A 15,210-nucleotide genomic window follows, 5' to 3' on the forward strand; every position below is an offset into this window, starting at 1 on the left:
CCCCATTGACTTACATTGGGTTTCGTGTTTCGGGACGACCCCGACTTTTCCCTATAATCGGCCAATCTTGTTCGACCCGACTTTTGGAAAAGTCGGGTTTTACGAAACGAAACTCGACCATAAAAAAACAAAAGTCGCTCAACTCTAATCACAACTTTTCAAATGTTCTAATCGCTGTATTCATTCGGCAGAAATTGAACTTTGGTGAAATAGGCTTTTTAATGTATACGGTGCACCGTTGTGGTCAAGAGGCTCAGTGTATTGTTCTGCCCACTAGTTTTGCATATCTCACCTCCTTCACTGGTGGTTGAGCATGTTAGCTTTCTTTGCAAACAGCACTAGCTCTAAGCAAATCAGAACTATCTATCACTAAGGCAGGGGCTTGCAAAACCAGTAGGTGGAACAGTGCACTGAACTCTTTAGCCATACTAATTTTGCACTGAGCACCATATTTAGATTACTTGCATAAACTTTAGTTCCTCCAGAATGGAGGCAGCAAGTTGTACATTATTACCTCACATTGTGCATGTCTGCCTTAATAAATGGGACTGCTGGAGGAAGATGTGGCTAGTTTATGCCACAAGTAGTGTGACTCCAGCAGAAATGCTCCTAAGTCAGGAGTGTAAACCATTTTTGGAATTAAGTAAGCTTACATTTTTATGAATTTGATGGGTGTAGGTATGAGGAGATTGCAGGCACATAAGATGCAGTAACAGACTGTACACAGACCAAGGGTGAAAGGGGTTTATTATACAGTAGAAACTCCACACATGGAGAAAAATGGAGGGATAAAATTCCCTAATACAGGAAAAGGCTAATGGGGATAACTTAAGGAACAGAGACAAGTAAAGCCGACAATACAATAAAATATAACTTATCACTCAGGCGACAGTCATGGTTAAACTTCTGTCTGTGACTGGTGCTGCGTAGATTGCATCGCAGTGGGGGTCTGTCACAATCCTGAGATAAATAATGTAGTATCTTTTGACATTGGCGGTGCCTGATGATGGTGGCAAATACTCGGGATCCTGATGCGGGTCTTGTGTCCAGCAGATGAGGTGATGAAGTGGGAAACGTCCTTATCCTCAGCAGTGAGTGTCCCAACACTATGGAGATTTTCAGCACTGCCCAAACACAGTTTACAATGGGCAGCCCGGTTCACTGAGCCAAGTCAACACATGCATAAGTCCCATTCACAGACCTTGTCTCTCACGGTCAGTTTTGTCGGCGGGGGCAGCTGTGGCAGCATTGTCTGCTGTGTCAGTGGTCTCAGCGAGGGCAATGATATCATCTGGGACAGTGGTGTCTGAGTGGTACTCAGTCAACAGTCTCCAGTCAAAGCACTCTGCCATCCCAGGCTCTGCTCTGCTCAGCCCAGACGCCTCTCTGCTGATTTTAACTCACAAGCGTCCCACGTGCCTGAAGTTCCCGCCCAAACTGTTTGGTCACTTGTGTGCTGCAGCTCTGTCCATTTAGCCATGCCCCCTTTTCTCAAACACAGAGTACGGTCTGGAGTCTCAAGCTTTCTACCCCGCAATATAGGTGACAGCCCCGAAGGTTCCAGACCCTTCACGGAAGAGACATGCCTAGTGAGTTCCTTCCCCTTACATTGGCACACTTTTTCCCTCCCATACTCCCCATGTTCAACCCATATTGGCCTGTACTGGCCTGTAAACAAAACTCAAAATATTTTTGCACAGCTTCCGAGTTGTTAAAAAAATATTGTGATTCAGTAAGATGTTTAGCAACAGAATACTGGCATACACACCATAATGGATTGACCCCTTAAGGCAAAATTTTTCCAGGGGCTATATCCTCCTGAATAAGGCTTTGTTTTTACGGTTTATACTGTCTATTTGGGCTAAATGACTCCCTTTAAAACTAGTAAATAAAGTGAGAGAGAGAGAAAAGGGAGAGAGAGAATATTTTTATTTTAAGAAGGAAAGTCCGGAAATTTTTTCTTTTAAAAACAATATTTTCAATTTAATTGTTTAGTAAAGGCAATATCACATAATACTTTAATATTTGTTTCTTTTATGGGATAAAAGTATACATCCAAAAATATTGAATGGAAAATTGTGCTTTAAAACAGTACAGTTTTCTTTTTACATGGGATTGTATTGTTTTTCCAAGTAAATGTCCAGCAAATTACTGTAACTTGCATATGAGGTGCACAGTTAATTGTTTCTCCTTATTCCTGCAGTACAGAATCATGTGCTTCACTTTATTTAGCAAAGGCACCCATGTATTTCTTCTTTACGCAATAGTAGACTATGAACCTCCAGATCTGGTTGACCTTTATGCAGGATACACCTCTATGCAGGATTATTTTAAAAGTCACATAAGAACTTCAAGGCAGTATTGTATTCCCTCATACCCTGGAAGATGCTCTGCGGTCCATCAAACTGTTCAATATTCCACAATGATATCTGGGCAGAACCGTGAAGCAAATGTGAAGTAGCGAAAGGCTATTCTGGTGTGAGAAAACACATAGTTCATTCAGCTCCACAAACAAATGTTGCTACTGGATTGACATGTGGAACTAGCTCCTGCTGGCGAAAGGTACAGTTTGCCATTAGGACAAACACACAGCTCATAGACAGTCTGTCGAGGGCCTACCGAACCGGTAGATGAAGGTGTAAAAGAACCTTGTGGTAAATTTGCTAGTCTGATGCTGTCTGCATCTAAAAATATCTGTAAAAAGAAAGAATGAAAAAACATTATAGTTGCATTATAGATGCAATTGCATCCTTAGTCATTAATAATACATATGGACAAAAGTATCAGGATACACTTCTTAAAATGAATCTGTCGCCTATTTTTTGGACTATCAGCTGCCGACACCGCCATTAGGGGCTTATCTACAGCATTCTGTAATGCTGTAGATAAGCCCCTGATGTCTCCTGAAAGAGAAGAAAAACGAGTTATATTATACTCACCCAGAAGCGGTCCGGGTCCGGTTTTGGTCCGATGGGTGTCGTGGTCGGGCGCCTCCCAGCTTGTAGCAATGACGTCCTCTTCTTTGCTTCCCGTCGCTGCTCCGGTGCAGGTGCACTGCTTTGCCCTGTTGAGGGCAGAGCAGAGTACTGCAGTGCGCAGATGATGGACCAGGTCAGAGAGGTCAACAGGGCAGATAAAGTACACCTGCGCCGGAGCCACGACGGGAAGCAAAGAAGAGGCCGTCACTGCTAGAAGATGGGGGGCACCGGACAGCAACACCCATCGGACCAAAACCGGACCCAGACCGCCCCTGGGTGAGTATAATATAACTCATTTTTCTTCTCTTTCAGGATACATCGGGGGCTTATCTACAGCATTACAGAATAGGCAGCTGAAAGTCCAAAAAACAGGCGACAGATTCCTTTTAATCCTATTTTTTTTATTTAGTCCCATTAACACATGTATGAAAATAATCTATCCCCTAGCCAAGCAGTCTGCTTTTATGAACACTTAGTTAAGAATGGCTCATTCTAAAGTGCACCACGGTGAATTTAATTTGGCACTGGAAAATGTTACCCCCTTTTGCAAGAAGTCAGTTCATGAAATTTATTTTCTCCTAAATATCCTGCAATTATTTCTGATTTATATTATTAAAAAGTGAAAGTGTTTAGGGTCTACATTAAACATGTAAAATTACAGAGTAGCAGAGCATACAGATTAATGGAGTTATTTCACTGAGTGGTGAGATGCATAGGAGAGATTTTCAAATCTGACAAAACTTTTTCAGGAAAATTTGATTTGTGTCAAAGTTATTCGATGTAAATTAAATCTTCTGTATTGTGCTGTGTAAATCTCCAGACCACAAAGCATAATAAATGTAGGATGTAAAAAATAAAACTATTGCAAAGCTCACTGCTTATCTGTCACCTGCTCGCCTGCCACCATCCAATCATCCATGTCTCTTCATGCTTTACAATCGCACATATTCTCTTTGACCTGTTTTGCACTATGCTAACGCCAACTCAAAGCGCTTCCGGCACTGACTAGGCTTCTGACAAGACTGTGGTGGACATCATGATGTCACAACTTTACAAGGTGCATTGCCTAGTCAGTGACTCTGGGAATGCAAAGGCCAAATACTTGTAGTACACTTTAGATTGTGGAGGCTGAAGGCAAAGAGAAGAGGCATGGATGACCGATTGGCAAGCTGCAGGGGTGACAGGATAGATGAGTTGTATTATTTTTTTTAACCTTTTTCTGGCCCTCTATGGTTTAGAAAATTGGTGGCTGCATCTGACCACTGTATTGATTAATTCAAGAGGAGCAAATTGCAAAAAATCCATCCATTCCGGAGAATACACATTTTTTGAAGATTGGAGAATTTAATTCCACTGAAAAAAAATATGCTTCATGGCCAATGGCAGCAGCATGCACAATGTCAAGCATCAGATGAAGTTGTGTAAAGCATGCTGCCATTGGTCTCTATAGTATGTAATTGTATTCTAATTTTAGGCTTTGGTTAAACATGTAGAAAAAATATTGTGAGCATTAGTACTGACCTCACCATCTGTGGACTGTAAATGAAGCTCTTTTCTACAACTGGCTCTAAATTCCCCTGCTACAGCACTGATTTGTACTCCTTTTGGTGCTTCCATTGTTAACGATCTTGTTGGAGATTCAAGTCTGGAAATTAATAATAAAGAAATAAAAAAACATGTAAGCAAATGACTTAACTCAATTTCCAAATATTTTCTATTTAAATGTAATTATATATTATTATTATTACTAATGATTCTTAGAATATGGAGAATATATCTTATGAGTAGAGATGAGCAGATTTCTTCTCGTAACCATGGTCCATTGTCCAGGTCAATGCTAACTGGCTTTAATAAGAGATGCATAAATTTTCTTTACCATCCTGGATTTTAGGCTCAGCTTTTGATTAGCTGAGCTGGTGAGACATCGCTTTTGTGCTGTCATGTCAGGTCGGCGAATCAAACACCTCACCAGGGAACTCAGAAGCTCAGAAAATTTGTGCAACTCCCATCCAAGCCACAGATCACTTCCCTAGACCGTTGACTGGGGTTATGTGAAGTGATCCGTTCATCTATACTTATGAGGGTTTCTACACACTTGTGGTCCCTCCATTACATGTTGTTTCTTGCTTCCTTGATGTCAGAAAAAATGCATTCCTCACATCTCTATACTAAAAAACGTTAGAAAACATTTGAAAGTGATACATCAGAGTGAAGCTTTGAAACCAAACACCTGTAGGCTACTTGATAAATGCAGCATTCATACTAGTAGACAGTACATTTTGCAAATTAAAAGACAAGAAAAATGTAATCCTGTTGATCAGCCAACAACCTTTCATCTATTTTGTACCTCACCATCCGAGTTTATATTGTGTGACACTAAGGACCTCATAAAGCTAAGAATCGAAGAGTGGCTTATATTACGCAACTCACCTGCTTGCATCGAGTTGCAGGAAGGTGATACTTATATCTTTGTCTGAATTAGCAGCAGAATAGAATGTTTTTGTCATTTGCATATAACGGGAATCCACAATGGCTTAACCCCTAACGACCGCCGATACCCCTTTTAACGGCGGTAATTAAAGGTACTTAAACCACAGCGCCGTTAATTCACGGCGCAGTGGAGAAAGTGAATAGCGCCCCCCAGTGTCGGATTTTCTCCGGGGTCTCGGCTGCCGGGGGTAGCCGAGACCCCAGAGAACATGAATCGGTCAGTTTTTACCGACCCCGCTTTTGCGATCGCCGTTATTAACCCAATAATGGCGACCGCAAAAAAAGCCGCGATTTTAAATTTAATTTCTCTTTCCTCTGATGTGATCGCACATCAGAGGAGAGAGAAAGAGGGTCCCCGATCCCCCCCCAGAACCTCTCCGTGGTCCTCTGTCCCCTCCCAGTGATCCTGTGTCCCGCCGACATCCTCCGGTGGGCGCTGCCATCTTGGATCCGGGGAAAATGGCGGGCGCATGCGCAGTGCGCCCGCCGGGTATCTGCCGACTCCGGCTGGCAGATTCATTCATTCATTTCGATCACGATGATAAACTATCATCGTGACCAAAATAAACAAAATAGTACATAACCCCCCGTTTATCACCCCCTTAGTTAGGCCAACATAACAAAATAAAGAAAATATTTTTTTTTCAGTTTTCCATTAGGGTTAGGGTTAGGGCTAGGGCTAAAGTTAGGGTTGGGCTAGGGTTAGGGTTAGGTTAGGGTTGGGCTAGGGTTAGGGTTGGGTTAGGGTTAGGGTTGGGCTATGGTTAGGGTTAGGGTTAGGGTTGGGATAGGGTTAGGGTTAGGGCTAGGGCTTGGGTTAGGGCTAGGGTTAGAATTAGGATTAGGGCGAACTAGGACTAGGGTTAGAATTAGGATTAGGGTTGGGATTAAGGTTAGGGTTGGGATTAGGGTTAGGGGTGTGTTGGGGTTAGGGTTGGAGCAAGAATTGAGGGGTTTCCACTATTTACCAACTTTGGGGGTCTAAAAATTGGGTCTAAAAAATCACTTTTGTGTAAATAAAAAAGGCTTTTTATTTTCATGGCTCTGCGTTTATAAACTTCTGTGAAGTGCTTGAAGGTTCAAAGTGCTCACCACACATCTAGATAAGTTCCTTAGGGGGTCTAATTTCCAAAATGGGGTCACTTGTGGGGGTTTCCACTGTTTAGGCCCATCAGGGGCTCTGCAAACGTAACATGACACCCGCAGACCATTCCATCAAAGTCTGCATTCCAAAATGGCACTCCTTCCCTTCCAAGCTCTCCCATGCGCCCAAACATTGGTTCCGCCCCACATATAGGGTATCGGCGTACTCAAGACAAATCGTGCAACAACTGTGGGGGTATGATTTCTCCTGTTACCCTTGTAAAAATAAAAATTTGGGGGTGAAAAGATCATTTTTGTGGAAAAAAATTGATTTTTTATTTTCACAGCTCTAAGTTATAAACTTCTGTGAAGCACTTGAAAGTTCAAAGTGCTCACCACACATCTAGATAAGTTCCTTGGGGGTCTAGTTTCCAAAATGGGGTCACTTGTTGGAGGTTTCCACTGTTTAGGCACATTAAGGGCTCTCCGAATGCAACATGGCATCCAATCTCAATTCCAGCCAATTCTGCGTTGAAAAAGTCAAACGGTGCTCCATCCCTTGTGAGCTCTGCCGTGTGCTGAAAAAGTGGTTTACCCCCCCATATGGGGTATCGGCGTATTCAGGAGAAATTGTACAACAAATTTTATGGTTGATTTTCTCTTTTAACACTTGTGAAAATAAAAAAAATTGGTTCTGAAGTAAATTTTTTGCAAAAAAAAGTTAAATGTTAATTTTTTCCTTCCACATTGCTTTAGTTCCTGTGAAGCACTTAAAGGGTTAATAAACTTCTTGAATGTGGTTTTGAGCACCTTGGGGGGGTCTAGTTTTTAGAATGGTGCCACTTTTGGGTATTTTCTGCATTGTACACCCCTCAAAATGACTTTAAATATGATGTGGTCCCTAAAAAAAAATGGTTTTGTAAATTTTGTTGTAAAAATGAGAAATCGCTGGTCAACTTTTAACCCTTATAACTTCCTAACAAAAAAAATTTTGCTTCCAAAATTGTGGTGATGTAAAGTAGACATGTGGGAAATGTTATTTATTAAGAAATTTTTGTGACACATCTCTCTGATTTAGGGGCATAAAAATTTAAAGTTTTAAAATTGCAAAATTTTCAAAATTTTTGACATATTTACATTTTTTTCATAAATAAACACAAGACTTATCAAATAAATTTTACCACTAACATGAAGTACAATATGTCACGAAAAAAGAATCTCAGAATCAGCGGGATCCATTAAAGCATTCCAGAGTTATAACCTCATAAAGGGACAGTGGTCAGAATTGTAAAAATTGGCCTGGTCATTAAGCTGCAAACTGACTCTGTCGCTAAGGGGTTAGATATAAATACTTTACATTAGCCAGGATGTTTATTAGAGGCAAACAAATATATTCAAGTGCAATTGAATTATACTTAAACATTAGAAAAATTGCAATTTGTCAGAATTCAGATTTTTTGTTACTCGCTTCCACACGAACTCAGCAAAATGTTGGCCGCTGGGTGCCATTTTGCTGATCTTTAAATGGCTATCAAAAGGTTACAAAATAAAAGAAAGCTTATACTTATCTTACCACTCATCACTATGGCCCAGCTGCTCTTTACCATCACCCATTCAGTCCTCCTTGCAGCTTCTTAACACAGTCACCACTTGCTGAATCCCAATAAATACCAAATAGAGGACAGTGAGGAGTGGTAAAACTGGTGAGGTGAGTGGTAAGGTGAGAATAAGTTTTCTTTTATTCTTTACAAGTTATGTTTATTATGCTCTGGGGCCTGTTAAGACACCGAAGGGAGATTCAATTCATAAAGGATAGCTTTGCTGCAAATCAAATTAATTGGAAAAATTTGCACCAAAAGGCAAATTAGAATTTTGCTTGACTCACTTATCACTAGTATTTTTACATATCAGTAGAAGGTCTATGCTGTACCCAAGGACAGTTAGCCTGCAGTCACAGTCTTCTTTATGCAAAAGGTAATTTTAAGTTTGAGCTAGAGTCCCTATGGGTCTGGTGACATTTTGCCTTTTGGAACAGTGAACATTTTTGTTACAATTTTCATGTGCAAGTGCTCTCAAAAAAGGGGGGCAATTGTAGTTTTCAAAGTGTTTGTTAATTCTTATATTGATGAACATTTTGCAACTTTCTTATATACCTTGTGTTTCAGTTCCTCAGCATTGTCAAGATACAGTGCCTTGCAAAAGTATTCAGCCTCCTGGAACTTTTCAACCTTTTCCCACATATCATGCTTCAAACATAGATACCAAATGTAAATTTTTGGTGAAGAATCAACAAGTGGGACACAATTGTGAAGTTGAATGAAATTTATTGGTTATTTTAAATTTTTTTGGAAATTCAAAAACTGAAAAGTGGGGAGTGCAATATGATTCGGCCCCTTTACTTTTAGTGCAGCAAACTCACTGCAGAAGTTCATTGAGGATCCCTGAATGATCCAATGTAGTCCTAAATTACTAATGATGATAAATATAATCCACCTGTATGTAATCAAGTCTCCGTATAAATGCACATGCTCTGTGATAGTCTCCGGATTCTGTTTGAAGCACAGAGAGCAGCATGAAGACCAAGGAACACAACAGGCAGGTCCGTGATACTGTTGTGGAAAAGTTTAAAACCTGATTTGGATGCAAAATGATTTCAAAAACTTTAAACATTCCAAGGAGCACTGTGCAAGTGATCATGTTGAAATGGAAGGAGTATCATACCACTGCAAATCTACCAAGACCCGGCCGTCCCTCTAAACTTTCATCTCAAACAAGGAGAAGACTGATCAGAGATGCAACCAAGAGGCCCATGATCATTCTGGATGAAATGCAGAGATCTACAGCTGAGGTGGGACAGTCTGTCCATAGGACAACAATCAGTCATACACTGCACAAATCTGGCCTTTACGGAAGAGTGGCAAGAAGAAAGCCATTTCTCAAAGATATCCATAAAAAGTGTCATTTAAAGCTTGCAAAAAGCCACCTAGGAGACACACCAAACGTGGAAGAAGGTGCTCTGGTCAGATGAAACCAAAATCGAACTTTGTGGCAACAAGTTTGGCGTAAAGGCAACACAGCTGATCACCCTGAACACACCATCCCCACTGTCAATCATGGTGGTGGCAGCATCATGGTTTGGGCCTTCTTTTCTTCAGCAGGGACAGGGAAGATGATTAAAATTGTTGGGAAGATGGATGGAGCCAAATACAGGACCATTCTTGAAAAAAACCTGTTGGAGTCTGCAAAAGACCTGATACTGGGACGGAGATTTGTCTTTCAACAAGCCAATGATCCCAAACATAAATCTAAATCTACAATGGCATGGTTCACAAATAAACATATCCAGGTGTTAGAATGGCCAAGTCAAAGTCCAGACCTGAATCCAATCGAGAATCTGTGGAAAGAGCTGAAAACTGCTGCTCACAAACGATCTCCATCAAACCTCACTGAGCTCGAGCCATTTGCCAAGGAAGAATGGGCAAGAATTTCATTCTCTTGATGTACCAAATTGATAGAGACATACCCCAAGTGACTTGCAGCTGTAATCGCAGCAAAAGGTGGCGCAACAAAGTATTAAGTTAAAGGGGCCAAATAATATTGCACGCCCCACTTTTCAGTTTTTGAATTTTCACAAAAATTTAAAATAACCAATAAATTTCATTCAACTTCAAAATTGTGTCCCACTTGTTGTTGATTCTTCACCAAAATTTTACATTTGGTATCTTTATGTTTGAAGCACAATACATGGGAAAAGGTTGAAAAGTTCCAGGGGGCCGAATACTTTCGCAAGGCACTGTATTAGTTCTACATCGTTAGTTCTGTTCTCAGCTGGGAAGTGGTATCTGTATGGTATCTGTATGCTCTACAAGCTAAATGCAACATCAACAGCAACAGCAGAAGCACAAATCTTTGTGTCAGTTTTCTGCAAAGTATCTGAAAGTCTATGTAGAATCGTTTTGCATGAAAAAAGCATGGTCATTTCAATTTAGAAATCAAACTTCTATGAAACATTTGAATTACTGTGTGCCCATATCGATGCAACCTAACCAAAATCAAGATCTAAATGAACTAATAGTTCCGAAGTGCTGATAAGACTTGAATAAGTGCAGTAGAAGAAAAAATACAGTTTTCTTTTAGACCTTTCTTGTTGGCACAATTTAATTTAAAAACAAATATTTTGCAAACATGACCTGGATCATTGGCCAAGTTACTCAAGGCTAAAACAATGATATATTTTATATTACAAACAGTAGCTACTGATTAACCACTTAGTGATGGAGCCAATTTGCAGTTTAATGACCAGGCCAATTTTTACAATTATGACCACTAGCAATTTATGAAGTTAGAACTCTGGAACGCTTTAATTAATAACACTGATTATGAGATTGTTTTTTCTTGATATATTGTACTGCATGTTAGTCATAAAATTTCTTTGATATGACTTGCGTTTATTTATGAAAAAAATGGAAATATGGCGAAAATTTTAAAAATTTTGCAATTTTCAAATTTTAACTTTATGCCCTTAAATCAGAGAGATATGTCACACAAAATACTTAATAAATAACATTTCCCACATGTCTACTTCACATGAGCACAACTTTGGAAACAACATTTTTTTGTTAGGAACTTATAAGGGTTAAAGTTGACCAGCAATTTCTCATTTTTACAACAAAATTTACAAAACCATTTTTTTTAGGGACCACATCACATTTTAAGTCACTTTGAGGGGTCAATATGACAGAAAATACTCACTGCACCCCTCAAGGTGCTCAAAACCACATTCAAGAAGTTTATTAACCCTTTACATGCTTCACAGGAACTGAAGCAGCGTGGGAGTAAAAAGTTAAACATTTAACTTTTTGTACCAACATTTTATCACACAACCAATTTTTGTTATTTTCACAAGTATAAAAAGAGATAATAAACCACAAAATTTGTTGTGCAATTTCTCCTGAATACTCTGATACCCCATAAACTGTATGGGGGTAAGCAACTGTTTGGGCGCGTGGCAGGGCTTGGAAGGGAAGGAGCTCTGTTTGACATTTTCAATGCAGAATTGGCTAAAATTGAGATGGGATGCCATGTCGCGTTTGAAGAGCCCCTGATGTGCCTAAACAGTGGAAGCCCCCACAAATAACACCATTTTGGAAACTAGACCCTTAAGGAACATATCTAGATGTGTGGTGAGCATTTTGAACCTACAAGTGTTTCACAGACGTTTATAACGTAGAGCCGTGAAAAAAAATATTTTTTTTTCCACAAGAATGATGTTTTCACCCCCACATTTTTATTTTCATAAAGGTAGCAGGAGAAATTGGACCACAAAAGTTGTTGTGAAATTTGTCCTGAGTACGCTAATACCCCATATTTGAGGGGAACCACTGTTTGGGCGCATGGCAGAGATTGGAAGTGAAGGAGCGCCATTTTGGAATGCAGACTTTGATGGAATGGTCTGTGGGCGTCATGTTGCGCTTGCAGAGCCCCTGATGTGTCATGGTTTGAACAGGGTTCTTGCCCTGCACTCACAGGGTTAAGTGTTCGTGGCCTCTTTCTGGATCTGGGAGGGGTATTTATACTCACTCTTTACCAGGGTTCTCTGTCAGCTATACTGTTGTTCTGGTGTGTCTGACCCCTGGTGTGCGTGTATTCTGCGTTGCTTGTTTGCTTCCCATGTATGACCCGGCCTGTTCCCTCACTCTGTACTCCGTCTCTCGCTTTGGTACTACTGTCTTCTCCCGGTCTGACCTTCTGGCTTGGCTATCGTTACTCCGTTACAGTTTGTCCCTATTGTACCGTCTATTGCCCGTTCTGGTTTTCTGACCTATTGCTACGTCCTGACTATCCTTTCTGTCTAAACCCCGTGGTACTGTATTGCTATCTGGTGCTTTGACCCTGGCTTCGTCTGGTTTCTGTCTCTGTCTATGCCCCTTGGTAACATTGTCCCGTAGTTACCTTTCTAGGAGTTTCCCTGCAGCTCCTAGATCTGTGGAGCTTAGGCCACGCCCCCAGCAGTCATGTGCTTCAGGTCCTGATACTCTGAAGCACGCATCGTCACCGCTGCTGCCCTGCTCCACAGGTATCTTTGAGTACTGTCTTTGTACTCAGGACACCCGCACTGGCTCAGTGAGCAAGTGCAGTGCGGTGTTCCTGACATTATAGCTGACCATTTCAGTTTTTTTTTTCCCCCTCTGAGGAAAAAAAAAAAAAAAAGTGTGTTATCCTCATGGATCCCATACAAGCTTTGGCTGGTCAGGTCAAGCACCTGACCCAAATGTTCCACAAACCTTAATGTGGAACAGCGCACGATGGCCCAGACCCAGCAACAGTTGGTGGATACGGTACAGGGGGCTGCCGCTACAGGGGATTCTTGTGCTGGGGATAGAGATGTGTCATTGGCATTCCCAGAATCTCCGGTCAAATTGCCAGACCTTTTCTCAGGGGATAAAAAGGAGTTCAGGTCTTTCAGAGAAGGATGCAAGCTTTTTTTTTCTCTGAGTCCCCGCTCTTCCGGGGATGAGTTCCAGAGGGTGGGGGTCGTCATTTCCCTACTTCGGGGGGCTCCACAGGCATGGGCTTTCTCTCTCTCTTCCTCTGCTCCTGAACGCATGTCTGTGAATTTGTTCTTTGAGGCTCTGGGGCACATTTATGATGAGCCTGATAGAGTGCGTCTGGCAGAGGATATGGTGATGAGTGTGACACAGGGAAGGAACTCTGCTGAATGGTTCTGCTCTGAGTTCAGACGCTGGGCAGCGGAGGTCTCCTGGGATGACACTGCCCTCCGGGGTTTGTTCTGTAGAGGCCTGTCCGAAAGTTTGAAAGATGCCCTAGCCCTTCATCCTCCACCGGATTCTTTGGAGGATGCTATGATCCAGCATGGACCGTAGGCTGCGGGCAAGAGGGGTCATGCTGCAGGAGACCCCTTTATTCTCCAATCTGAGAGACTCTGCATCTAGTCCTGAGCCCATGGAGGTTGGTGCCACGTCATTGGAGGAAAAAGAGAGGAGACACCGAAGAAACAACCAATTGTGCTTTTACTGTGGATCCGCTGGACATTGGAGAAGGAACTGTCCTTCTTGCCCTTCTTCAGTGAAGCCGTCAGGAAAACGACTGAGTCTGGGTAACAATCGAGGAGGTTGCCCAGACTCCCAGGTACCCTTTTACTCGCTTACTAAAATTCTGCTTCCGGTGGAACTGGAACTTACAGGCGGTCCGGTTGGGACTACCGCCTTTGTTGACTGTGGTTCTTCTATTAATCTGATCGATGCCAAAGTTGTGACTTTTCATAAGATAGGGACAGTCAGGTTAAAAGATCCTGTTAAAATCGTGGCAATTGATTCTTCTCCTATCACCCAGGAGGGAATTTGTTTCATGACTGATACCTTTTCTCTGAAAGTGGGTTCCACTCACGTGGAAAAATTAAGATGTTTTGTCATAAATAATCTGCCGGCTGGACTGATACTGGGTATGCCTTGGCTTCAACGTCACAATCCTACTATTGACTGGGTCACAGGGGAGATCATTCAGTGGGGTTGTATGGCTAGCGGTCTATGTTGTAACTTGACAACCCTTGTCACCCACAGTAAAATCTGTGTCAGTGTCGTCTGTCGATCTGGAAGGTATTCCGGAGTGCCTGAAAGATTTTGAAGACGTATTTTCTGAAAGTGAGGCTGAGGCGCTACCACCACATAGACCCTTTGATTGTGCCATTAATCTAGTCCCTGGAGCCAAGTTACCCAAGGCTCGCCTGTTCAATTTGTCCGGGCCCGAACGTCTAGCCATGAAGGAGTACATTACTGAGAGTCTCCGCAAAGGGCATATTAGGCCTTCTGTTTCACCTGTGGCAGCGGGCTTCTTTTTTGTTAAGAAAAAAGATGGTGGTTTGTGGCCGTGCCTCGACTTTTGGGAATTAAACAAAATTACTGTGAAAAATACATACCCTCTCCCCCTAATTCCTGATCTATGTAACCAACTCACCGGGGCCAAGTGGTTCTCTAAACTGGATTTACGTGGGGCATATAACCTTATAAGAGTCCGTGAAGGGGACGAATGGAAAACCGCATTCCTGACGACTGAAGGGCTGTTCGAAAACTTGGTTATGCCCTTTGGTCTCACCCACGCTCCTGCTGTTTTTCAGAATTTTATTAATGTAATTTTCTCTGATTTAATCGGTCGTTTTGTGGTTATCTATTTGGATGACATTCTGGTGTACTCGGTGGACAGTCAATCTCACTTGCACCATTTGCGGATGGTTCTCATGAGACTGAGGGAGAATCATTTGTATGCCAAGCTGGAAAAATGCTCATTTTTCATGCAAGAAGTATCCTTTCTGGGGTTGATTGTGTCAGGGGAGGGGTTCCGCATGGATACTAAGAAAGTCCAGGCTGTTACGGAGTGGGTGCAACCTCATGACTTGAAAGGGTTGCAACGATTTTTGGGCTTTGCCAACTTTTATAGGAAATTTATTAAGGGCTTTTCGCAGGTGGTAAAGCCTCTAACGGACCTCACTCTCAAGGGAGCTGATGTAAAAAATTGGTCTGTAGCTGCAAAAAACTCTTTCATGACATTAAAAAAGTGCTTTTCTTCAGCCCCTGTATTGGTACAACCCGACCCGTCAAGACCTTTTGTTGTGGAGGTTGACGCCTCGGAAGTGGGGGTGGGG

The 15,210-nt window shown here is 41.8% G+C and overlaps 1 protein-coding gene across 4 annotated transcripts in view; it reads right to left on the reverse strand.

The window, feature by feature from the left end:
* Window positions 1-1,912: 1,912 nt before the first annotated feature.
* SGCZ (sarcoglycan zeta) overlaps window positions 1,913-15,210 on the reverse strand; it is a 1,731,118-nt gene continuing 1,717,820 nt past the window's right edge. For all 4 annotated transcript variants that reach the window (XM_073583597.1, XM_073583598.1, XM_073583596.1 and 1 more), the window contains 2 exons: window positions 4,500-4,623; window positions 1,913-2,694 (listed from right to left, as the gene is read on the reverse strand). In XM_073583597.1, coding sequence (XP_073439698.1) covers window positions 2,500-2,694; window positions 4,500-4,623 — 319 coding nt within the window. In that variant the 3' untranslated portion in view covers window positions 1,913-2,499. The remainder of the gene's footprint in view (window positions 2,695-4,499; window positions 4,624-15,210) is intronic.

The sequence above is a fragment of the Dendrobates tinctorius genome, unplaced genomic scaffold, assembly GCF_039654945.1.
Source record: "Dendrobates tinctorius isolate UK_male_01 unplaced genomic scaffold, ASM3965494v1 ptg000079l, whole genome shotgun sequence".
NCBI lineage: Eukaryota > Metazoa > Chordata > Amphibia > Anura > Dendrobatidae > Dendrobates > Dendrobates tinctorius.